This window comes from Emys orbicularis, chromosome 11, assembly GCF_028017835.1.
Source record: "Emys orbicularis isolate rEmyOrb1 chromosome 11, rEmyOrb1.hap1, whole genome shotgun sequence".
Taxonomy (NCBI): Eukaryota; Metazoa; Chordata; order Testudines; family Emydidae; genus Emys; species Emys orbicularis.
The window spans coordinates 69,996,717-70,023,861 of NC_088693.1; the positions used below are offsets into that span (position 1 = coordinate 69,996,717).

Here is a 27,145-nt window from a genome sequence, read left to right on the forward strand (position 1 = left end):
AAAACCTTTTCCTCTCTGATCTAATGATACCACCTCTACCAAACCTAACTCCACTACAGACTGAATCTCTAGGCTTCATAAATATCTGTCAGGCCTGTTACCTCTGTTCCCCTAAAAAACCAACAAAGGGTCACACTTGTATTCGTTTTATTACGATGCCGCTGTTGGGGCTTATTCATACACGCACACATTCATACCCTCATGCGCCCACCCACTTACACAGGCGGAGTTACCGGAGACAGCATGGAGACCGAGAAGCCGAAGCGTGGTAGATCTGGTGTGTCTGCCTGCGGTCACAAATCCAGGCTGCTGAGCAGGTCAAGGAGCAGCAGCTGCTTGTGTGCATGGCTGCTTCCTTTTGCTGGAACTGGGCAGCTCCTGTCACGTACACTGAGTTTTCCTTCTGTGTCCATCACCGAGAAGCATTCCCAGTCCAGTTCCTTTCATGCATACCAGGTTCTTCTTCTCTTTACAGCACTTCGTGATTGCCTTCTCAGGGCAGATTATATCAGACACACCCGTCTCCTGTCTCTGGGCTCCTTTCTCCTTGCAGCTCCTCTCCGCCCAGTCCCACATACACTCCCTTGTTCACACTCTCTCTTGGGGATGGGATATTACAAAGCTTGGAAGTTCATACAAGTGGTAACTTTAAAAGGTTACAGAGCTTGCAAAGGTTACAAAACTAAAAAGGCTATGCTAACAATAACTGAAGTTACAAAATCTGCAAAAAGGTTGCAGAACTTAATGATACAAGTTACAGATCTTACAATTGCATTTGAGCGGAGGCTTTACATAACAAGGCCAACCCCTGGCCAGGGATGAAAGAGGTGGATATTTGTTGGGGTGGGGAGAAAGGGAAAGTCTTGAACTGAATTGCCTAGCCACATGCAATAACATCAGACAGGTGGATCCTGCATGTTAACTGCCATTTGTGGCAAACTGGGACAAACAGTACCCAAACTGTGGGTGAACCATGTCCAACTGGGCTGGTTTATAACTCCAAATCCTTATGTCAAATCTGAGACCTTGTAGGAATCACATATGACAAAAGTGATTCTTTCCATTATTATGAGGCTTATAAGACTACTTTTTCTGATGTTAATATTGAGAGACTTGATATTTGAGGCTGAGAATAATTCCTTCCTTGGCATTATTAAGGAATCAATGTAGAAGACTACATACTGTCTTTGATATCTAAAATTTGGAGTTGTGAACGATCTTATTCATAAAGACGACCAGAGAACTAGCTGTAGAGCTCATATTTTTCATCTTTTTAGTGCTCCATCCATCCGTACACTGAATGGACCTTCCCCTTCAAAAGGAAGGTCTTCAATCCTCATCTTCGTAGAGGTAGGCCTGCTGATCTGATCCATGCATGCTTCTTAAAGCGATGGCTGAAGCATCTGAAGAGTCAAATGCTACTCAATTGATATTTAGCAATGTGCTGCCCTTCCAAGAGCAGAGCACTTAAATCTCTTATCCTCAGATATTGATGAATAATATTCCCCCCCCACTGACGACACTGTTGCCTTGCTGTGACCTCAATTTGAAACACACATGGCTAAAGCGGTAGAAGAAAACATTTTCCTACCAATGACATCGTCTTTTCCCTTCTACATCAGAGGGAGTGGAGTGCAATTGAGCACCTCTATCTTTAAAGCTGCTTCTACAACCAATGAATTGGGACGTGATTGGGTGTGAAACATGGCCATATCTTTCCAAGAAAACTGGTACAATTTGTCAGCCTTCTTTGATTGTTCCAGACTGCCTTCGCTGGTTGGAACAGCCCTTCCAATAAGGGAAGAGTAACCCTTTGTCTAGTGGTTGCTCCCAGTATATAAAAATGCATTAACTCATGAATGCCACTGTATCTTCTGAAGGTGACGAGGCTGACTTGCCCCTTACGTTCTCATCTGGGGATGTCATTCTTCCAGAGTCCAGATCTGACTCTCACCACTCCATTAATTCCTCCTTTTCTGTTAATTCTCTCCCTGATATAGGAGACATAGCAAAGCTTGTAAGTTTTATTGGATCAGTACCCTTCAGGTCCGGTAATTATACCTCCTCTTTGAACCTAACTGGAGAAATAGTCCCATACATAGCAAATTCTTAGTAAGGTGCTGGAGAAAGCTATTGTTACCATCAAATCCAAGGTGGTATTTGCTAGTCAGGCCAGAAACCCATAGTCAGATCTGATGGTATACATCTTTGCCCAGATCAATCCAAGATATATAGGTATCTTTGTCCTTAATACACCCCCTATAGATCCTTTCCGCGATCCATACTCTTCCTCCACTCTCAGGTTATTCTTAGTTCAGATATAACTGGAGACAGTAATACCCTGGGCTGAAGAAGGGAAATTGGAGAAAAAAAGTTCTCTGAAGAACCAAAAAGCATTTCAGGTGATGGCAAAAGAGGAGAAATTCTAAATTCCTCTATGTGATCTCTGCTTTCTGGAGAAATACATATCTGAGTCTGTTGTAGTACATCCTCTTCTTGCTTCTTTACTGTAATTGATCCTCTCTGGCTGAACAAAGGCTGGGATCCAATCTATGACCCTGTGCCTCGGCTACTATCTGCTGCAGTGCCACACTGCTACCGGCCCCTGGTGCCACAGTAGGTACCTTCTTGTTTCACTGGTGCCTCAAGCCTCATTTTTGGAATTGGCTCATCTGGACCCAAGGGCATTGGAAACATCTTTTGAAACCGTGTTTCTTCTTCAGTTCCACCCAAGTAACTATATTACTACCACTAATAAAACTAACACTTAACACCTAAGATCTAAATTAGCCAGCTAATCACGGGTCTCCACACAAATCTGTTTAGCTGGTCGTGGTTAGAAGGAACTGAGATAGCTGGAGAACCACACCCCTTTTATATCCTTGCCTGAAACACTCGACGTTCACTGAAGGGTGGTGCAAAGGAGATGAGCGAGTGCTCCAACAGCTACTGCCATCTAGAATTCTACCATTCAAGGCTGCACCAGTCAGAGCATCCCATGAGTGGGAATATGCAGAGGGCACTTTATGCGGTGTATAAATCTTCATTAAATAACTGTGTAAGCATAATGTACTATATTAACCTTCGTACAGCTTTACCATTCAAACTGACCAGTTAGACTATACCAAACCTCCACAGCCATCAGATTTGAACATCTACTCTTTGAAGAAGGGAATGAAGTCAGGTACACAAGCTTAGTGTAAACATGTTTTAATATCACTGAAATTATATTTGCATCAATATTTATAGAGATCCAAGACTTGGATGGGCTTCAAATAAATAATCTTTTGAAAGTAAATGGTTACACGTAAAAGGGGGTCTAAAAGCAACAGCACAGTGTTTAGAACCCCTTCCCCTCGGACCCCAAACAAAAGAATGTACAGTAGGTAGCACACACTGGGAGAATGTCACTACAGATAACAAGAACTTGCCATCTTCAAGTGACAAACCACTGAATATGTTGACGATAACCAAATGAAAGGAGAGAGGAAGGTAAAGGCATGCACTGCCCCTTAAAGCACCACTATGCGCCCCGGCTCCATTTTTTAAACATTAGGATCAGGCAAGGGAAAGTAAGTTGTTTCCTTTCCGATTCTGAATTCAAGGATTAATACAGCAGTGCTCTGGTACAGGATGTACGCTACTTGAACTGACAGTGCAGCATACTCTAGCCCATCCTCCATAGATTTATTTTATTCAAAGGCATCTAATTTTTAAATTCTTTTCCAATGACAAGAATAGTCCAGAAAGCTACAAAGGCAGGCAAAAACTCCTTCTGGTGAAGCCATCACCAGCCTATGACACAAATAGATCCAGGTTTTAGAGTAGTATTGAGAATCATAGCATAACTTTCCAACAAGTTACAGGGTAAAATATTGGTCTGAGTGCCCCAAGAGTGGCTGCTCTTAAAAGTTAAGCCTTCCAAAACCAAGTGCTTTTTCAGAGCAAGTGAAGTGAACATTTGCCATCCCCCACCCCCAAAACAACTTTCTGAAATGTATTCTCTAGGTGCCCCAGGTATATTAAAAATATCAGTCTGCAGGAAAAAAAAAAAAAAAAAAAAGTACACCGGCCTACAAACAGTTTTCACAGAGCACTCAAAACTAACCCTAGGGGAAATAAGACAACTCAGAAATAGATAAGCAATGGGATACAAGAGTAACCAGTTATAAAAATCTCACCATAAATGGAAGGAATCTTGCAGGAAAGTACAGTAATATTTACTGTAACTTGCTGTTACTTATGGTTCACAACTAAATATTTATTGTACTTTGCAAGGCTTCCCCTTTACAGATGCAGGTAGAATAGCTTTTCCCTGTTTATACTTAATCCATTTGTGACCGATTTTCCTGGTAAGTATTCCACTGCCAGCAATGGAAGCATCGAAGTCATGAGTACAAAGGACGTAACAATTACATTCATCTCCTTCGCTGATGGAAACTCTTCTCTTTCCTTCTGTTTGCTGCTTTGCAATAGTCTATATCAGTACAGTTGGAGAGATATGCCCTTTCCCACTACGAGTCATAAGAGAATAAAACTTAACATGTAATACTGCTGTGTACCTAATGGATAAATATTATTGGAGTTAAGGACTATTTCAACTACTAACTTTGCTTTGGCAAAACACATATAGGAACAAAATATATACTATATATATTTTATCAACATATTCCAGTAGGGGGAGGCTGCAACCTTTAACAAACAGGATAAAAGTAAGTTTTAGATAGTAGAACTGCCAGTACACAGAATTTCCAGGTTCTGTCTTGAACACAGGAATGGGGTAATTAATTTTCAAGAAAAGCCACATAGTCAGTCAATCTGGCCAACTGTTGTTCATTAGGAATTGGTGGAACTGTAGCAGGTTCTATAAAGAACACAAAGACACACAGCATTAATAAAATTAAAGAGGCAAAACAGAGCCCAACGTCACCCATCCCAGCTCCCTTGACATTAAAGAAAAATGCGAACTAAATTTCTCAGACTGTTTCCTCATCAGCCCTAGAGTGACTGACACTCCTACTTGCAATCTCTTCATATATTCTTATGTTGTGTTGTGGAGGAGTTACTTATTTGGCCCATTACACACCACGACTGCAACAAAAGTTACAAATAGCTAGGATACGTCTATCACTATTTCTAGACCTCTTCACTCTTCAAGAGTTATTTGCATATATTGAAGGACTGCCAAGTTTCCAGCATGTCATATCTGTTTGCCAACTCTGGAAAGGACTCCTGCAGCATCTTCAACGACAGTAAAGTTCCTATAGGTCTGCTTGCATTCTGCCTTCCTCTAGAACAGGGGTGGCCAAACTTACTGACCCTCTCAGACACATACAATAATCTTCAGAAGTTCGAAAGCCAAGCCAGGGCTTCAGCCCTCCGGGTTGCACCAGCTGGGGCTTCAGCTGAAGGCCTGAGACCCCTCCCCACAGGGCAGAAGCCCCTGGGCCCCACCACCCTGATGCAGGGCAGAAGCCCTGAGCAACCCCAATCCCAGTCTGGTAGGTAGAGAATGCGGTAAGGGAGGCGGGTCTCCGTGAGCCGCACTTTAACTGTGAAGAGCTGCCTGCGGCTCGTGAGCTGCGGTTTGGCCACCCCTGCTCTAGAAGCAGCAATAATGAGCATGTCTGCTGAGTCATGTCTCTAAGGTAAAGTGAGACATACCTAATCAAGACATGGTGGAAAAAGCACTGGATGGCTGGCAAGAGAAGGCAGCCATAGTACATGTACAAACTCTACAAGAATGCAGAGTTATCCGGTGGTAAGGGTGAAGTGCAGGTTAAAGAGGAGGATAACTGAAAATGGAAGGGAAAATTAGAGAAATAGAGAATGAAATGTAGGGGTAAGAGAAAAGAAGAGTAGAGTGAGAAGAAAGGACCGTCAAGAATAGAGGCAAGAGATAATTAGGAGGAGAAATGAAAAACAGTGCAGGGAGAAGAAAGGAAAACAGAACACAAGGAGTCAAAACTGAGGAAAGGGAAGGCAGAGAAACAATGTGTTATATAGAAGTGATTCCTCCTGTAAAGTCTTCTCTGATGTAAAAGTACACTGGGGAGATATTCACCTAGCCTACGTATAAAAAATGAATCCTGAACCCCAAGTATGTGAAGCACCCTACTTCCAGGTGGGGGAAAACAGAAGGCTATCATTTAAAAAAACATGCTTTCAGAAAGCGAGAGACTTCACACTGGCTTGAAAAGACAAACCTCCAGCAAATTTAAGTTCACTTGGAATCTATAATGCATGTGTCAAACCATCAAATCAGATTTATTCTGAACATACTTGGTTGTACAATGTGCAGAACAGAGTTTTAGGTGCCAGCATCACCAATGAAAATTGTACAGCTTAATCTATAACGAAGCCTTCAGTTACATTTAAAAAAATAAAATGAGAGATGGAAGCAGAAAGATCTACTTCAAATTTTTCGTCTAAAGGAAAATTTAAGATAATACATTCTTTGTATCACACAGGGCTATATAAAGCCATTTAACCACTTGGGACTTGCCTACTTGAGAGGTAACTCTCCTTATGACAATCAGTGAGATGCTTGAGCTGGATCCATCTCAGTTTAGGAGAGGGAACTGACAGTTCTCCAAGTGTGTTTCTATTCTGGAACCAGCTCTCTACTTGGTCTAAACTAGCCTGCGTTTTACTGGTTCCTGGGCATGCCACAATGCTCACCCTCACTCAGATGTCTGTGGGAGGGAGGGGCTGAGGAGGTGGTTAATATTGTCTGGTCAATGAGTGAATTGCTGGAGGTTGTGTGTTTCATTTGACATTGCTGGGAAGGTGGTGTTGAGTTAGCTATTTGTTTTGTTTACATATGTAAAGGGTACATGAGTTTCAGAAAGGCAAATTGTGTATTTATCTATATTACACCTTTTAAAATAAATCAAAATGAGCAAATACCTGGTAAAGGAATAAATCTGTTAAAGGAAGCTTCCAGTGCCCCTAAAGGAAAAATGCAATGGAAATGTTAATCAATTAAGGGACCCATTTTGCTAAAAATACAATTCTTATTTACCAAGCCAAAATTTTCTAAAACCCTATAAATTCATAGGGCTGGTCTTCACTACAGGGAGATTGACGCTGCTGCAATTGATTCAGTAGGAATCGGGACCCGCTAAATCGATGACAGAGCGCTCTTGGTACTCCAGCTCTCCGAGAAGAGTAAGGGAAGTTGACCGGAGAGCGTCTCCTATCGACACAGCACAGTGAAGACACCGGGATAAATCAACCTAAGCTACGTCGACTCCAGCTAGGTTATTCATGTAGCTGGAACAGCGTAACTTAAGTCAACTTACCCCCGTAGTGAAGACAAACCCTTAGAAACAAACCTGTTACTATTTTCTTTCATGGAAATTTTTATTGTATAGTATAATATCTGTACATTTAAACTCCTAGGCATAGCGAATGAGAGACTGAAAAGGACGACTGGCCTCCTGATGATTTCGTTTGTCTCACAATGGTAGTTCAGCCCCACACAACATTTTGAGTTACATGCACTAGTAAGCGCAGTGTGGGTTGCAAATAGTTTTGCTGTAAACATCACCACATCGCAGGGGGGAAAAAATGGAGGATGTGTCTGTTCAGCTGAGTTCAAGCCTCAGGTCAGTCAATACACACAGGATTATAAGTGAATTTCATCACCTTGTCTGGAACACATTAAATCATCATTTTTTGTTTGGGTGAGCAGGGTTTTAGTTGTTCAGGAGCCCAAGACAGTAGGATTTTTTCCTAGCTTGTTAAATGCAACAGTACATTTTAGGAGCAAGATATATTCTGGCAGATCTAATCATCCCTCTTCCTTTTTTTTTTTTATAAATGGTGCTGTTTAAAACTATTATTTAAGAAGTTTAGAACAGCAGTCTCTGCCCTTCACAAAATTTTGCTCAACTTTTTACATCAATAGAAATTAATTAGTATTACTTTTGTTAAAGACAAGCATTTCCCAGTGTGCTGTTTGCAAAAACTTGCTTTATCTTTTCAATACCATACCACAATTACAGTTAAAAAAAGCTGTAGTGGAGCGTGTAATCTAGTCTGAAAACACAGACATGTAAATATGTGATCATGCTGAACTACACCGTACTACTGGCTGCCTCCTTACACATTTGAAGGATCTGCACAAAATGTTTGCTTTCTTTTTTACACCCAGCACTGGGCACACTGAACATACTTCATTTTACACACAGTAGTTTCTGCTTAACAGCAACCCAGGTATTAACTTCTGGTTAACAGCAATGTTTTGCCAGGAACCAATCCCGTTCCATTGACTTTAATGTTAATGGGATTTGGATACTGGCAATGGCATGCCATTTATTCACAACATATTTTGGAAGACAGACCCCAGTTGCAGGCAGGTTTGCTAGGCTGCAGCCAGGAAGGGAGATGCTGGGATGTGTCTTCGCCGGCTGCAGCCCTGCAAACTTTCCTGCAGCCTGTGCTCAGCACATCCCAGTGCTTCCTTCTGGGGCTGCAGCCCTGCAAACTTGCCTGTGCACCTGGATTGCACAGGAGGGGAGATGCTGCAGGCTGGGTGGGGAGGCTATGGGCAGAGCAGTAGCTAAAACTTGGATTCTGGAGCTGCACAGTACCTCGCACTGTGCTATCAACACTGTCCTGCTGGCGGGTTGCACTCAAGGAAGGAAGGACTGGGACATGATGAGCCCTGATGCCCAGAGAGCACAGGAAGAAGTACTGTGCAGTTCCATGGGCTCCCAGCACCCGGGCTCCAGTGGCCCTCCCTGTTGCTGCCCTACCCGCAGGCAAGTTTGCAGACTAAGGCCAGGGAAGGCACGTCCCAGAGCTTCCTTCCCCAGCTGCAGCCTCACAAACCTGCCTGCTGCTTATTGGCAACTGCCAAATAATGGCAACTTTTAGGTGGCAACCGAGTAGTCGCCAATAAGTGGAAATCTACTTTAATTAAGCCTTGTTCATAGTGTCTGTTATCAGGGAATCCGCCTTGTGTTGGGAAATAGTAAACAGCAGGTTCAGACAATTCTTACATCAGCTGCTTGCCCTAGATGTTTTCAGCAGGCTCGACTCCACGAGTTCCAGCAATTTAATCACAAGGCACAGGAAGACAGATCCTCTAAGTCCCACGAGTAAGGAACTTTAGTTTGAAACACCACGTGTTTCAAAATAGTAAATTTTAACTAAGCTTTATTAGATTAAGAAATGTCAGTTGAGGTCATGTAACATGTTCCACTGAGTCATCGGAACCAATAGTAAGTAGAAGGGGAGTAGGAGAAATTAAAGCATATTCTGTTTCCTTTTGTTTACAAAGGTTTGGGTCCTTTTAGTTTAACTGATACTGCTTGTGCCAAAGTTAAAGCCACTGATTCATGTTTCTTACATTTTGAGCATCTCATATTGTGCTCCTGCATTAGCTCTTGTTATACAATCTTCTCCACCATTGCCTTGTCAGTCGGGGTCAGCGGCTCTTGTTCTTCGTCTCCAAGGGTTCTTGTCAAGGGCATATTCCAAGCTGACATCAACTTTCACGTCGTCCTTCAGCATCTCGAACCACCTTTTTCCAGGTCTTCCTCATCATCTTTGTCCCACGATTACTAGCTCTTGCACTCCCTGGCCAACGTAACCCACATCATCCCACAGGACCCAGCCATCTCAGTCAATACTCCCTCAGCTTTTCCATAATGGAGACTTTCTGCCTCATGGCTTGTACCATTTCATTACATAGCATACCAGCTCTCGTCTTACCCAAGTGTTCCCCTGAGCATTCTCATTTCAGCAGCGTGAAGCAGAAGTAGTTTTCTCGTCCTTATTGGCCAGCATTCTGACCCATATATTGTGGCTGACCTAATCATGATCTTACACATTTTGCTCTGTAGTTTACTTGGCATTGTCTTATCACAGAGAATTCCCACCAACTCCCTTCATTTACACCAAGCACTATTCAAGCCACATTCTCCGAATGGCTCAACACTGAACCGAGGTACTTCAACTGTTGCACACACTAATTTTACTGGCTTCTTGTTGTCCCTCTCAATGAAGCATTGCACATGTTCCATCTTTTGTCGGATGATTTGTATGCCATTTTCTTCTAATGCAGCCCTCCAAAGTTCTAGGTCTCTTTCCAGTTAGTATTTATCTTTACAGAACAGCATAAAGTCATTGGCAAAAAGTATGCTCTATGGAGCCGCTCCCCTAATCTCCTGTGTCAAGATGTCCTTGTTATACAAAACAAACTCAAATTATATTAGGCATCATTTTAATGACACTAAAGGATACAAAACTAGAAATACCAAGCCAGATCCAAAATGCATCATGGAATAACAGCTCCACCTACCTGGCTTTTTAGGCATTACCATACGAGTTGTTGAGTCTGCTTGCCAGCCTTGTTCTAACACCCCTGAAAATACATTTTAAAAATTCATAAGAACAAAACGATTACTATTATTACAATTTATTATATGTATTATCATAGCACCTATAAGCCTCAGCCATGGACCAGGACCCCATTTGCTATGCGCTGTATAAACACGACCAAGACATGGTCCCTCCCCTGAAGAGCTTACAATCTAAATAGACAATACAGACACAGTGTGAGGGAAAGGGTAGGAATACAGAAGCAAAGCGAACAATGTGATGACAGCAAGTGTTATGTTAGATCCACAATTTGGGGGGGGGGGGCGGGTGAGACTAGGTTTATTTAGGAGGCGATCAGCTAAAGGGAAACAGGTTGGCACATTGAAGGGAAAGGGGTGAGGGAGAAATGATACCCCGTGTGTTTGACTCCAGTATCAAATAACCCAAAGTTCCCACTTGCTGGAAAAATGTCTCAATACACTTTAAAAGTTGGATTGCACAGTAAAAGTTATTTCTCAGATGAGCTCATGACAAGAGGCACTGCTGGAGACATTTAGTTGTACAAATGCATGACCTTTGTAGAAGTGATAGTATCCTGAGACTTATTCAGTCAGGCCTGATGCAAAGCTTTACTTTCATTTTTTGTCCTGGAGCGTGGGCTTCTCACATTCAAGAAAAATGGAATTCCTCTGCTATTTCAAAGGAGGAAGGCTTTTTGTGGCTCCTAATCTAGTAAGTGGTGGTAACTGGAGAACTCAAATACATTTCCCATCCTAAAAATTAAGCAATTTGCTTTTACTGTTTCCCTTTTCAGTCATCATCTCCTTTCACAATAATCTCAAGCTTATGTTTATTTTTGGATCCTCCTCCCCACTTCATTTTGCAGTACCCCTCTACGCCCCATCCCTTTCCCGCAAAATGAGTTACGGGAGCAGCAGTGGAAGTGGGACCTCACTGGGCAGAGAACCGAGCAAGGTGAAAGCTTCTCAGCAAGATGTACCTCACATGTTACAGATATCCCTAGATTATTAAAACTGAATTTTTTTTTGAAATGTTATTTAATGTATACATTTATACTTTAATTTTACTTTATTTGAATCCAACAAGATGAGAGAAATATAAAGTAGGAAATGTCACTATGGTTTCTAACCAGTGTCACTTTCCGATTCTCAGGTACAAGCAATTGTTGGCAATATTCACATTGTAACACTGCTTTGAAATATTTAAACTCCAAGACAGATTTACATTAATGGAAACCCTATTAATTGGGTTTTGTAAAGGTTTTCTTTTATGGACAAGACTTCAGACCCAAGCGGACGAACACTGTTCTATTAAAAATCAGGACCATACATAAATCCATTAGTAACATTTCATAAAGGTCAACTTTATCTCCAGTTTTCCTTCAATTTATTTGAAACATTTTCACCAAAATCTGTTAGGCCTACAATGAAGAATTTTCTAAATACAGAGGGCCCCCTGGCTTTTTTTTTTTTGGACTTGGTGTAAGGAAGGAAAAGTGTTCTTAAACCACTTTTATTTTATAATGGGATTCTTTAGTTAGTCAATTTAATTCTGGTCTCAGCCTCAAAACAAAATTGTCCGTGAAAGACAATCCAAAAAGTAAAAGAATAAGCTACCTTTCACAGCTTCTTCTACAGGAAGTCCAACAAAGGCTGCAAAATCATCTGCAATTATTGAGGTATATGCCTGAGAAACCAGTCCAAAAGCTCGCCTCCTAGTTGCATCTATTAAGGGGAACACATTTTTAAACGATACAATTGTAACAGTCTTCAAAACACGCAGCAAGTCCGAAAATGCTTTGCGTGGCCTCACATAACAGTGGAGAGCCACATTTCTGAAAATCTGGTGCTTAATACTAATAGTTCATATTTACACAGTATGTTCCATTGAGTGCAAACCTAAAAGAGGCTTTGTAAATATTAACTGAGCTTTGACACCCCTATGAGGCAAGCAGTAAGTATCATGACTTACAGATAGAGAAAATGAGGCAAAGAGGTTAAAACAACTTGCCCAAGTATGTGGTAGATCTAGGAACAGAACCTAGATCATCTATCTCCCAAACCTGTGCCTTAACAGTTAACATTTAAGTACAAAGGGTATGAGGTACAGTCTAGTCACTTTGCTCTTGAGCCCAGGACTAGGCTCATTCAGAATGACAGGATCTGGATAACATGTTCTGAAAATCCTAGAAAATTCATCTTAGTATTTTAAAACATTTCTGGTGTAAGCCCAGAAAGTGCTAAAATGCTTCCAATTTTATTGTAAGTAAAACTGAAATGTTCATAGCTAATTAGCTATACAATTTTATTTCTGCAAAGTTATAAAAATTCAATTACTAATTAAAGTTTAAATATAATTATTCAATAAGGGACTGTTTAAATAAATGACATTCATGTCTTAAATTTCTATAATGCTTGATGCTTTAATCCCAATATGGCTCCAAAGTAACACTACATCAAACTGTTTCCTTATTAGCACAAAGAAGGAACTGGAATTCATGTTTTGGGATGGGAGAGTGAAATAGCCTGCAAAAATTTTTTTTCACAGACTCTAGTGCCCCCTTGCAGTGAAAAGCTATTAGCACATTAGTGTTAAGCAGAATGTTACTACTCAGAAACATCTGCACTTAGGCCTGGTCTACACTACCCCCCAAATTCGAACTAAGGTACGCAACTTCAGCTACGTGAATAATGTAGCTGAAGTCGACATACTTTAGTTCGAACTTACCGCGGTTCAGACGCGGTCCACACACGGCAGGCAGGCTCCCCGTCGACTCCGCGGTACTCCTCTCGCCAAGCTGGAGTACCGCAGTCGACGGCGAGTGCTTCCGGGATCGATTTATCGCGTCCAGACCAGACGCGATAAATCGAACCCAGAACTTCGATTCCCAGCCGCCGAACTAGCGGCTGGGTGTAGACCTGGCCTAAGTGTCTTTTTTTTTTTTTTTTAAATTAAAGTCGAATTTTTGTCTAATGTAAGCAGTTATGGGCAAACTCCAAATAAGATTCCTTAGAATCCTGCTAGCTGCAGGACTAATTTTAAAGGGACAGTGTCAAGCTTGTGGAATCCAATAAGAGGGACTTATTTTGAAAGTTGAGTCATATCTGAAACTTGATCATCCGTATTCCAGATATGCAATTAAAACTTGACTATAATGTGAGAGCAAAAGATGACCATCATTCTATTTACGGTACATCAAAGTTTGTAAGAAGAAATCATTTAAATCTAATTTTGAAACTGATGTGTTCCTGTAAGTTTCATATCTGAAATCCGTCAGGTAAGACCTCTGAAGGCTATGGGACAATCTTCAAGGTTGATTTTTATTCTTAACAAGTTGGAAATAACCCTTCAACACAATGTGGTGTTACTGGCGATACACTCTGTATAAATTTCAATTATTCAGTTAGAGGGATATTCAACAAGTTTTTTCTTACCTTGGATTAGCAATATCTTGAAGTTTTAGATGTTTAGTAAATATTAGATGTTCAGTAAAATATTGCTCTAGCCCATTTGTTCCACATATTATTAAACACACACATTGTGGTAGCACCTAAGGGTCACAACCAACCAGGCTGGCCACCACTGTGGCAGGTGCTGAAATACTGTTATTCTAAACTGGACTGTATCTACTTAGTTTCTGAATGTGGAAAATACACTTACTCCCGCCAGCCCCAAATGGTTAATATACTTTTTCCCTTTAGATACTGTAATGTTAAACCAAGGTAATAGTATATTCCCAAAACAAGGAAGCCCACAGACTTATTGAATCTTGAAAAATCTGAATCTTGAACATTTTGAATACATTTCTTTACACATGTACGTTATTTATGAAACCAATAGCTTTTGTACACTCAAAATAGTCTATCAATCTGTTTACAGTACTAATTAATATTTCATTTGAAAAGCAAAAGTAGGCCTAGCCCTGCAATGAGTTCTACATGAGCAGGGGTTTTACTTGCACAGCGCACATTGCAGGATCAGGGTCTAATTTTGTTTTCAAATGAAATATTAATCAGTAGTATAACCAGATTTGTACACTCAAAATATTCAATCAAAGCTACTGGTTTCATAAATAACTTATATGGGTAAAGAAATTTATTCAAAATGTTCAAGATTCAGATTTTTCAAGATTCACTGCTCTACTTAAAACACAAAAAACAAAACACCTGGGTATTTGCTCAGTTACTGCAGAAAGCCCAAGTCAGTTACCAAAACCTATTTCTATTTATCAAGAACTGTCAAAGTGCCTGGCTGAATGTCCTTGCCCCAAGGAATTCACAATCTAAGCAAAACTGTTCTGACAACAAATTAGCATACACTAAAAATCCAAGCCAAAATACAACCTCCTAGAACTCAGAGTGAGTCTTGAGCAAGGGTTAATGGTAGCATGTAGTCCTATATGGCCAACAAAACAAATTCAAATTAAACTTCTCTGCCCCTAGTCTGTGTTAAGTTTTCAAAAGAATATTTTTTGTACCTCTAAGTGCTTCCATGATTGGTTGAATAGTCTCAGACCACTGATGTGCACTGATTGTTGTGTAGATTCCTGGAAAGTCTCGCTGCCAAATTCTTTGTCCTACTGACCAAATTCCACCAAGTTCAGAATTTGCCTACAGTGACAAAGCAAGCAAGCAATCAAAACAGAACATATGTATTATTCCCTGCCATGACCACTCCACTACTAATTGCATTTTGCTGAAAGTATATTTTTCCCTCTCGGAACAAGTAGGAATCAGAACAATTAGACTGAAATACTACAGTAATCTTGATATTAAGATTCAGACAGTACAGTACCACATGTCACTGATACTGGTATAAGAGTGATGATCCAGTTCAAACAATTCTAATTTTTTTACACAGACAAAGCAGCAAAGCAACACAGAGTAAAACATGTTATTTGCCTATTCCATCTTTCTACACCCGCTTCACCACCCAAAAAATGTAGTGCAGAAGGAAGCAAGAAACATGCATATACAATTATACCACACTTTTTTAAAGTGGCCTAATCTTGGATGATTAATTTTACAAACTAACAGATATAAACAAAGCAATCAGGTGGAAAAGTTAGAAACCAGTTGTATAAATATAGGAAGAAATTAATAGAGATTCTTCTATGTAGCCAACAAAGTGGATCTTGCTAACTAGTCTCCAGAGCAACGTGCCACTAATAATTACATATTAGAATAGAAATGGGCAGCAGTCTGGGTGAGAAGAAGAGGAAAGAACTCCAGAATGAAAGGAGACTGATTCTCAGTCCTGTTTGACATGTCAATTCTGTTTCGACCCACAAAATGGCATGAGGATCACGGAAATTACCTCCCATGAGTTTTGTCAGAGGAAGATGCAAAGGCTGCTGTGACAATTACTAGTAATTCCTCGTTAACAAGTGTGGCAAGATGTGTTGCAAGTGTGATACAAAAAATGTTTGACCCAGCAATATTACTGAGACCACTAGTTGACTTTTATCATCAAATGGCTGAGCCTGATTGACCTTTCCGTCACTGCTAGGAAAGTGGTATTCAGAAGTATCTCAGGAGATATTACCCAGTCTCAGACCTGGCAGAGGACTGCAGAGCCACTTCCTCCTTATTTCTTTATGTAAAAGCTTTCTGACCCCAATTGTATCTTTAGACACCCACATTCTAAAGAAAAATCCTACAAACAGGCAAGCACTTTTGCTATTAGAGACCTGACATCTCAAAAGGTGGTTCTCAAGCAGGGCATTACAGTAAACCTACACTATTGATTCAGTAGTTCAATACAGCGCTTTCAGTATTCACTTGTAATTTGGAAACCCAGACACTGGAATTCATTAAATCATACTTTGGAATGATGTATCAGTCTGGCTTGTGGCCACATATCTCAGATATCTTGGAGTGTGCCTCATATGGAAGTGCTCTATCGTTTCTGGTACTTACACATCACTGTAGCCATGAGACGCAAAACGTGCAGTTAGGTTCCTGCTATACCTGTTGGCTGTTTTATTTTCAGTCCTCTATCCATTATACCAAGAGGTGCAAGGAGGAAGAGAAAAAAAACAACAACTTTTTTCTGAGATTTGTCTTTTAGGATTCTACTGCACTCCAGTGTATCATAGGGAGAATAGTAATTTACACTGAACGCTGTAATGTCTCCTAAATCCCGGGTGGTAAGTCAGACAGAACCTTCTGAAATGTATGCCAATAAGAGGAAACATTCACATGAAAATATAATTATAAATAAGATCCAGTGATGTTATCAGCCTCCTCTTTCCAACAGTGACAGAAGTGTTCCCAGACACCATTTTGACCTTTTGAAAAGTTGGCTGAGGTTGTGAATCAACTACAGGATGTATCTGCCTGACAGTACTCAGAATAGGACCTTTGCCTTCTTTCTGCTGGTGGCCATTTTTGTCGTAAGGAACTAGGTTTCCAGCAACAACTGTTGCTGATTTGCTGAACTCCAATATATTTTGAGGAGGTGGCCTGAAAGGCTAATTATTTTGGGTAGCAAAAGAGATAGAATAAGAGAGTACTTTGCAGGAGCAGACAGATGCAGATGATCCCTGTCAGTAGAGGGAACAGGTTGACATGCCTTGGCAGTGCCATCTGCTGGCAAAGTGGTTGTAGAGCTCAAACCTTTGAACCTGGCCATTCATCAACCATATAGCTCAGACCAAAAGTGAAGATTTATTTTAAATGCCACATTTTGGAAAAACCTTTTTCTTCAAACATGTAGAATGGAGCACAGTACCATCTCCAGTCTTAAACTGCACTGAAGGGAGTACTTACAGATTTAATAGCAGGAGGAATTCTTTTCCAAAGATATCGTGCATTATTCCTAGTAAACAAAATAGAGCCCAGTTATGAAAAGACAGTGATATTAAAGATGTCTTCAGATGTAAGTGCTACACTTAATGGGGTGAACAAATCAAGCATTTAGTAGCATAACACACAGACTTATGCCATATACAATGTCATCTTAATGCTTAAAAATCTGCAGTATAATGGCTTTATATCAAGCGAGATATAAAAATTCAACTATGAAAGTAATTTTGAAATAGATGCAGTAAGAGGACATATTGCAAGCCAGTGTTCAGAATGTCATGACACTGAAGTTTAATGAAAACATTCCCCTGCAATATTATGAACACAAACAGCAGCACCTGATAAAACCAAAGAGAAACTGAAGTCTATGTTCATTATCCAGCCTAGTGAAATGCAAGAAGCAAGTAGTAAATAAGAGGTAAAATGCTCAGGCTAGATGATCTAAGATGCTATTTAGTAATATAGGTAAAGATTTTTCCTTATCTTCAGAGTGCCCACTAAAACTGACAAGCCTGTTAACTGGAAAGTTTGCGCCAATCCCTCCTCTCCTATGAGCAGCCAGAATACCGATATCACCATTTATCCACACAGTAAACACAACGGTTGGATATTTCTGACCTTCCATTGTAAGTAAAGGGAAATATTGCGATTTCTGATATCACTCGGTGGTATCCATGGGTAGATGCTGACTTCTTAAAATGCTAAAAACTGCATATGTGACCCATGCTTTCAGAAGCCTGAAAGCAGAATTATTCCTGATTGTTCTTATACACCCTCAAGAACAATGCATATCAATGTAGTGACACAGCATATGCACATACTGTAAGGCTGAGCAGCAAAGATTTCTCGATTTTATCTATATTGTTGCTCATCTGAAAAAGCTTACAGGATTTTCCAGCACCAGTAAGAAAGTGTTAAATATCATTGAAATGTAACCTATAAATCCAATCTCAATACTGTCTTAAATTTCAGACTATGATTAAGAAATTTATCCTGTGTTTACCAGATTGAGACTTGAATTAGGGTTAGCTGGTTGGCATTAGACAAGATTAAAAGTAACTGTTTAATGATTGTTTTGATGCCCAATCAGAAGAACTAGTTGGCGGTTTTTAGTTTCTATGATTGTCTACAAGTTGCAATACAGCTTTGCAGTCTGTTGGGGAATCTCATTTGCTTCAATTGCCTCTAATATTTAGGTAGCCAATAGTGGCCAAAAATGCTTTTTCATCTATGGTTGTCTAGAAGGTTGAGACCTTTTCTTCATTACGTGGACCTTGCCAGTTTTCCACTGTCATCTCCAGAATAGATCACAGTATTCACACTACACTGGGCTATGCTGGAAGACTATTTGGAAGCTTCAGCTAGTGCCGAATACACTCTCTCCCAGGTGGTGGTAAATTACAAGCTGTGCTTCCTGATCTCCACCAGCTGCCAAAGTAACTGGATTGGGTAATGTCTGCTTGAGAAACTGACACTTTTCTTGCATGAAACCATGCCTATGGTGCTTGAGAAGATAAGCCCCCTGGTTTAATTGCAAAGAATATGAAGACAGGACATTTCAGCAGAGACGTGGCCATTGACTCTGGAAAGCTACCAGCCATGAGCCACCAGAGCTGAGTAAGCTGAACACTGTAAGACCCAGCTGTTTTCCTAGGCTTTCAAGAAGGGGTAGGTGAGAGAAGAAAAAGAATTTACAGGGAAAATAGCATTTACTATTCTTGACAAGTTGAAAAGGAAGAAGATAATCATGAGATCTATAACATATCATTAGTTTGTCTGTAAATTTGCTGTTGTTTTCACATACTTGTGCCCAGTGCACTGGATAAATCCATTTTTATAAACCAAATTATTAACACAACAGTTTTTACACAGTTCTGACAAGTAGAGATCAAGTTCTAATTAGGATACTGAATTGCTGTACATATTTTTAAATTTTTAGGGTAACAGTAACAGCTACTTACATGTCATTGTGCAGCAGGTATAGTGCTAGAAGCTGACCATAAACTGGGGGTGTTGCAATTCCTCCAGGGGCCTTAAAAAACAAATCCAACTCACTTAATTGGATTATACATCTTAAACAGTTAAGAAGGGAAACTGAAGTATTTTTTTAAATTAAATACCTCTGATTCCAATTGGAGAGAACCCATAATTCTAACATTACACATAAAATTAGCTGTTTTCCACATCAGAGAATGGCTGTGAACAGATGCTCTGTTTGGCTTTGTGATAATTATATAAAAGACTACATCAATATTAAGGTCAAGATTTTAATTCCAACAAGTCAGGAAATTACTAACTAAGGTTTCTGCGGAAACCTTAATTCTGCTGAAACCTTAATTCTGCTCCCCAGCATGGGTAGATTACAATAAGGTCTTTCGTTACATGAGCAACAATTAGAACATTGACCTTAGCAGCAGCCACTATACTTCAGGATCCAGACAGTTCCCACCCAAGCCCCATTTCTAGGCAGAACTTTACTATACTTGGTCTCTGCATGAAAGAGTTATTTGTTTGTTTTTGAAACAAAGGCTAAGTAAAATTCCTTTGGCCATTTTGGAGATGAATGTAAATCCCCCCCCATTACCAACTGAGAACAAGAACATAAGAACGGCCATACTGGGTCAGACCAAAGGTCCATCTAGCCCAGTATCCTATCTTCCAACAATAGCTAATGCCAAGTGCCCCAGACAGAATGAACAGAACAGGTAATCATCAAGTGATCCATCGCCTGTTGCCCATTCCAAGCTTCTGGCAAACAGAGGCTAGGGACACCATGCCTACCCATCCTGGCTAATTGATGGACCTATCCTCCATGAACTTATCTAGTTCTTTTTTGAACCCTGTTATAGCCTTGGCCTTCACAACATCCTTTGGCAAGGAGTTCCACAGGTTGACTGTGCGTTGTGTGAAAAATACTTCCTTTTGTTTTAAACCTGCTGCCTATTAATTTCGTTTGGTGACCCCACTTGTGTTATGAGGAGAAAATAACACTTCCTTATTTACTTTCTCCACACCCGTCAAGCTTCGCAACTTCAAACTTGACACGTACAATATAAGCAGCACATGCTCTGCTGAGTTTGAAAACAAAAAATGGTTTTAAAACAAAGTTACAAATTTGAAAACAGTACTCATTACACATGAAAATTCTGTTAGACTTTGTTGTGTTGCGCATATAAGGACAATGCAGCAAACATATGTACGCAGATAGTTGCACAGCTCCTTGATTTGGTTAAAGGGCTTTAACAAGCTCATCTACTGAAACACACAGACTGAGAACTAGTTGCAGTGTTCTGCTCAATGTGCAGGAGGAAAGCGCAGTATGTTCCTAGGCCTGATGCTAGGATAACTTACAGCTGCCTTGAGGTTCCTCTAAAATTTATGCTGGCTTGTAATAGCTCCCAAGAGCCCACTGAACTCCAGCAACTCCATGCTCCCAACATCAGGGAGCTAGGAGGAGATGGCACAGAGCTTTCTCAAGCGGCAGTAGAACAAAGTTGGCCAGCCTTCTCCAGCTTCCACTGCTGCTATTCAGAACATTACTGTGCAGAAATGAAATTGATAAGACACTCACATGGTTGCAGACAGGCACAAAACACATACTGAGTAGGACTAAAAAAAACAAGCAGATAGGGGTATATTAGTGCAGACCACTTTGCTGTAGCCAGTAGGCTCTGGGATGTGAGGAAAAAGAAAAGAGAATATTCCTTCTTCTAAGCAGCCAGCTTATGTGAGAACTTCAAGTTTATTAGACACTTTCTACAGAAAACTACAGAAGATTTCTCAAAAAAGGGTCCAGGAATTAAACCCTGGGAGGAACTATTATTAATTATCATCATCATCGGCAGTATTATGGTAATGGAGAGAAGGCCCAACTGAGATTGGTGCCCAATCATACTAGGCAAAATATATATATATACACACACACACGGCACTATACACACACACACACACACACGGAGAGTAAGGGATAGTCTGTGCTCTGAGGAATTGCACACGAAAGAGACCAGACCGAGGGCACGAGGAAACACACACACACAGTACAGAGGCGGCGAGCCGTACAAGGTCCCACATCAGGCCGGCGGCAGACCCAGGTCTCCCGAGTCCCAGCCCAGTGTCCGACCCGCCCGGCCACGCGGCCTCAGTCCCAGAGCTCCCCTTTCCCCGGCGGGGAGAAGCGGCTGCGCGGCTCCCCGGGAGGCGGTGGCCCCGGGCTTAGCCCGCACCTTAGGGAGAGCAGCGGCCACCTAGCGCCCTCCGCGGAGGGGCTCAGCAGCCGCCCGCCAAGCTCGTCAGGCGGCCACTGATCACCAGCACCCGGCCGCGCCTGTTCCCGCCCCTGAGCCCACCGGGGTCTAACGGCTCCTGCCGCCGGGCCCGGGTCCGAGCCCGGCGAGCCCCAGCGCCCGCCCCGCTACCTCCAGCTCCTGGGTCTCGCACTGCTCCAGGAGCTTCTTGAAACTGAAGGAGGTTTCCGCCATCACCGCCACTGGCATCTTCCTGCCCGGCCCCGGCCTCAGAGCCGCCCCGCTCGGTGCCCGCAGCGGCCCCTCACAGGCGCCTCCACACGCGCCACCCACCACTTCCGGGCCCGGCTCAGCAGGCTACGCACTTCCGCCCGCAGCCTAGGGACGGAGCTGTAGCCGCTCTGTCCCGCCCCTCTCGTATGCACTGGAGGACTCCGGGGACTGCTGGGCGGGGCTCGGTGGGAGGTGTTTGGGGTATATTATTGGGGGTTGCTGGGCAGGGGGAAGGGATGTTGGAGGGTTGCTGTGGGATATTGGGGGTTGCTCTGGGGGAGGGGGATAGTGGGAGTTGCTGTGGGGGGATGTTGTGGGATATTGGGGGTTGCTGTTGGGGTAGGAGGATATTGCAGGGGGGATTCTGGGAGTTGCTGTGGGGGAGGGGGATGTTGAGGGGAGGGGGATATTGGGGGTTGTTGTGGGGGATGTTTGTTGGGAGTTGCTGTGGGGGGAGGGGGATGTTGAGGGGATTGGGGGAGGCAGGATGGGGGGTGCTGTGGGGGAGGGGCAGGAGGGATGTTTTGGTGGAAGGATACAATGCTATACTTAGACAATCCCAGCATTTCACAAACATATGTAGCACTAAAGTGTCTAGCACACAGATCTCCATTTTTCTATACTGAAAAACTCAATATGCAAAGTTGAGATCCTCTCACTAACTGCCTCCCACTCCACCTGAGAGTCCCTATCACCCCATAGCTCTATAGGCTAATTCCACCACAGCATGTATATTTTTATTCTGGTTTGTTCTTTTATGATTTATAAAGAAGGCCTGCATTTTGTTAAGGGTTCCTCCCACTCTCCGTCTTATTTCTAATCACATTGGTAATTCATGTCTTGTCTACCCAGGGACTCTTTCAACAAGAAGAATAAGTGACATTACGACATCTCAAGAGACTGAATGCCTTTTCTTTATGCTCCCTTGTATCAAGGGTTTGCGCTAACTCTACAGTTTGCCCCACACAGATAGACCTTACACCGTACAGAGTCCCAATGAAGTCACTGGGGCTCCATCCAGCACAGGTACCTGCCTGCCTGGATCAGATTTCTGGATAGGAGAAGATGGATCATAAGATGCTAGGAGCCATATTCCACTGTGTTTCATACTGCCACCCTCTGCTGGGAGTATATTCACAGCTCCATTGTGCCAGGCTTCCTTGCTCACCTCCTTCATGTCGTTCCTAATGTCTTGCTTCTTTCAACTACTGTTCACTTCTCTCCTGCTCCATTGCCAAGGAAACAAATATAAAATACAATGCACCCAAGTTACTAACTTTGGGCCTGATACTGAGAGTCCTGAATTCTCATCAGTTTCCACATGGCATAGCTCTGGGTCCTTAGATCCTGATCCTACCAAGATTTAAGCATGTTTGCAACTATTTGCAAGATTGGAGCCTATGACTGTAACTTTTGCAGGGGCTACACCTGTGTCAAAGCACCATGCAGCACTGTAGTGCTGTATAAAGAATGGTAATAGAATATAAAACACTGGAGAGAGGTGAATTCTGGCTGCTGCTTTGTCCATGTCTTTAATATATTATGCATGATACTTTTACATCAGTAGTCTCTATGCAATATGCAATATTAGGAATGAAGAACAGTTGAGGGGCAATTTTCTTTCGGAGAGTTGTCTGCATTGGAGGGATATTTGAATTTCTACCCATCAGTTGCTGCATTTGCTTAGTGAGAAAATTAGAACCCACACTGGGATTTCTGCTTAGAATTTTAATTGGCTGGCTTCTCTTTCTCATCTTTCCCTCAGGTGATGGCGCTGCTGCACTGTCTATTACCATCTGTCCCGGCTTGTGTACCACTCCACAGTATTCCGAAATAAATGCTAATCTTGCCTTCATGCTTGGCATCCCCAGCATCTGTATTGATCTGGCTTTCTCTTTGTTTTCTTCAGCTCCGTGCACTTGGTGCCACCCCTACAGAAGCTGCTTGGAAATTCAAATGTATGGACACAAGTTCTTCTAGTATCTCTTGTTAGAATTTCCAGTAATGCACCAGTTTGTCAGGTCAGCTCATTCAGAGCCCGATCCCATTTCCGTTTAAGTCAGTGGGAATCTTTCCGGTAAAGTCAGTGCAATGTGGATCAGAGGCTCACTTTCTGCCTCAGGACTCCTAAACTCTTCCTTCTTGCCCTGATTCTGGAAAGCATATAAGCATGTGCTTGGATCCCATTGATTTCATATGCTTAAATGCTTTCCTGAATTTACTGAATCAGGGCCTCTGACAATATGCTATTACTTCACCAGGATAGATATGAATTCTCTGTTGGCGTAAATCAACGCAGCGCCTGTGATTTCAGTGCAGCTTAGATGAGATCTATGTGTCTGGACGAGATAGGCAGGGGGTGGTCCAACAGAGGAATAAATAAGCCAGATGGAGCTATAGACTGTATTACATCTCTGTAGCTGCCCTCCTCATGGGGATTCTGTCTTAAGGTGGTCCCCAGGGTATCCGCTGGCTGCAGGAGCCCTACCACCATGGCTTTGTTGGAGCCTCATCACCAGTGTCGTGCTTGGAGTCTTAGAACCAGCATAGATGCCTGATGTCCTCACACGGAAAAGCTTGGCCTAACTGATGTCCAGCTGGCCAAACCCCTGCCATCCCTCCAGCAGAATGATCAGGGCTAAATCTCAGCAATGAACACCTCATGGCAACTTCTTCCTCTTTACCCCCTGCCCTCCCCAAGTGGGAAGGTGTGGTCTGACCAAGTATTATTAAAGAGCAGCCAGTGTGGCCATATGAGGCAGTTTGTCAGTAACTGTGTTAGAATAGACTGACTCTCCACAATGCACTAGGGGTAACGTTTTTGAATGTCAGGGTGGTTGATACACTAGTCAATATGAGACAGTTGACCCATAACGCTATATGACCAGGCCCCTTGATTGCTGTCATATGGTTTGAATGGACCAAATTGCTCGGGGAAGGCCACAGACTATGGTGGAATTATGCACAGTATTATTGGGTGATAATATTTTTGCTCATCTGTGAAATCCTCTTTCTGGATACAGAATTGAAATATATGAGTCTATTGCATACAAGAGTTTCTCATTTACCCAAGTGCATGTCACTGTATGAGGACATCTACTGTACAACAGCTATTTCTGCTTATTTAAACTCACCACTTGTCATACACATCTCTAAACCCACTGTAATTGTGGCAGTCAGAGAAATGCAGAACATGATCACTCTTCACCATAAATGTTGCTTCATGTATTATATTATGGAGCAATAACGTTTGCTAGAGAGTTTGCTGTGTCGAGTGATGGAGAGACTTTGGGGAATTATGAGCAGCACACGTTGGGGAGTCGTCATGTTGCCAGTCTTTAAAATTCTCACGGCATAAAATGAGTGGAGGTAATGAGACCCACATTTTCAAACTGTCCACTGATTTTGCGTGCCCAGCTTCAGATACCTTGGAGCTTGGTTTTCAAAGGTACTGCAGCACCCCCCACTCCAGTTGCAGTCAATAGGAGCAGCAGGGGCTCAGCTCTTGGGCTGAGGATGTCTGATGGAGGACACCCAAAATGGATGGGCACTTTTATAAATTTTGGCACAAAGCATTTGCCTTGGGCTCTGCCTGATTCATTTGTCCATGGGCTGATCTTTCCCAGATTGGGAAGGATTCACTCAACACACTGGTTGCTCAAGTGGTCTTCCATTACGGCCCTGAGTTTTGGAGGGGCTGAGCTTAAGCACCCATACTGCTCACTGATTTCAAGTGGACTTTGGTGTTAGTTGACTATTTGCCAAATCCGGACAGTGTGCTCTGCTCTACACAATGTTACTATAGGCAGGGAGGCTTACCAGGTGCTACTGTCGAATCTCCAAAATCCGTCAGCAGAGATGTCCACAAGATTTCTCATAGCACAGTTTGCACATATAGCTAACAGTCCTCCAGTGAATTCACATCCACATGGTTTCCTTACAGGACCGTATTAACTCTGCTGACTAGTGTGTTTCCCCAGAGCTAGTTCTTTGGGGAGACATATCAAACCACCATGCCTTATGAGCCTGACCCAAAGCCCACTGAAGTCAAAGGGAGTCTTTTCATTGACTTCTGTGGGAGGGTTTTCAGACATTGGGTTCTGAACAATACGTATCATGGGCCAAACTCACCAAATGGGGTAAGAATTGTGCCTTCTTATGCCAGCTGTGAATTAGGTCATTGAGGTTAGGGAGAATACCTTCTCATACTGGGCACCTGTTCATATAAAGAGAAAGGGACCATATATTCTTTTAAAAAATAAATAATTCCTTTCTGAATTGAAACAATAAAGGTCAGAACAAGTTCCTGAGTGTCTGTACCATGCATTTATGCTATATTTATCTCTGTTATTCACTTTAAAATAAGAAAATGAAAAAAATTAACTTGGAACAGTGATGAAAACTCACCACAAGAGGGTAGTGGTTGCAAGAGAATTTTACAAAGATAAAAAAAATAAGGGGTCTGATTCTCCTCTGATGTATACCAGTTTTACACTAGCATAACTCACTTGAGTTGGTCCTCCTCTACACTATTGTGAAAGGAGAATCAAGCCCAAAGACTACTTTGTGTCCTTATTGGAGCCTAATCTTAAATTTATATTGCCCCTTCAATGCTTGAAGAAAGAGATTCTCTCTCTCTCTCTTTCTCTCTCGTGCACTGTCCTTTTTTCAGAGTAACCTGGGAAGTAGGGATCTGACTTTGGATGGGCTCATATCCAAGGCATTGGCTGAACACTGGCTCTGGTCATTCAAAATATTGAGAATAAGGCCCTAACTATCTAACTCAGGGGAAAGCTACCCATCCTCTCTGTTAAAAATGATCCTGAGCTGCCTAGTTTGGGTCTAGATCTGAACCTCCCCAGAGTTCACGGGTGTTTGGTTCTAGGAATTTGGTTCTGCTTATTTTACAGATAGAAGAGGCCAACTGGTAACTCTGGATCTAAACTTCAAAGATTAGGAGTCTTTGGGCCTGGGGTTTTGGTCTGGGCCCACCTCCAACCTATATGGAATTAGATGATATTGATCATATTGGTAATTAAATGTCCACCTGATCATGTCAGTCGTGGAGTCCAGCTTTAAAACAGAACTTAGAAACTGATTATGGAACAAAGTGTGTAATAATATTAACAAATCAGCAATGCAATAGCTCAGAAGGCCACTGATACTGGCTCTGCAACAGAACCACCTACCCAGGGGAAAGATCAGCAGACCACATAACCAAAACTAAACAAGCAGACCGCAGTTCCACAGCAGGGAGTTCCCAAATGGAACTGGTCAGGGGAAGGGAGTTTAAGCAAATGATCTCACTGCTTCCCTGCCTTTCTGCAGCTCCTAGCTGTTGGATTGCATGTCTCTTCACTCATGACTCGTAGCCCGTGGGGGCATAGCAAACTTAGGGCAGTGGGAACACCCTGTGTTACACCCAGTGAGGAGATGGATGAACTGCTGCCCAACTCTTCTCTGGCTATG

At 42.1% G+C, this 27,145-nt stretch overlaps 1 protein-coding gene across 1 annotated transcript; it reads right to left on the reverse strand.

Moving 5' to 3' along the window:
* Positions 1–3,194: 3,194 nt before the first annotated feature.
* On the reverse strand, positions 3,195–21,652 carry COPS8 (COP9 signalosome subunit 8). The gene is made up of 8 exons (XM_065413065.1): positions 21,575–21,652; positions 19,121–19,191; positions 17,124–17,172; positions 14,831–14,963; positions 11,970–12,077; positions 10,313–10,375; positions 6,910–6,951; positions 3,195–4,864 (listed from the first exon to the last, which is right to left on the reverse strand). The coding sequence occupies exons 1-8, from the start codon at positions 21,650–21,652 to the stop codon at positions 4,785–4,787; spliced, it is 624 nt and encodes a 207-aa protein (XP_065269137.1). The 3' UTR covers positions 3,195–4,784.
* Between the last annotated feature and the right edge of the window lie 5,493 nt (positions 21,653–27,145).

Coding starts and splice junctions, on each gene's coding strand:
- COPS8 (XM_065413065.1), bottom strand. CDS start 21,652: ATGCCAGTGGCGGTGATGGCGGAAACCTCCTTCAGTTTCAAGAAGCTC. Junction 19,192..21,574: donor GCGAGACCCAGGAGCTGGAG/GTAGCGGGGCGG, acceptor TTGTTTTTTAAG/GCCCCTGGAGGAATTGCAAC. Junction 14,964..17,123: donor TTCCTCCTGCTATTAAATCT/GTAAGTACTCCC, acceptor TTGTCACTGTAG/GCAAATTCTGAACTTGGTGG.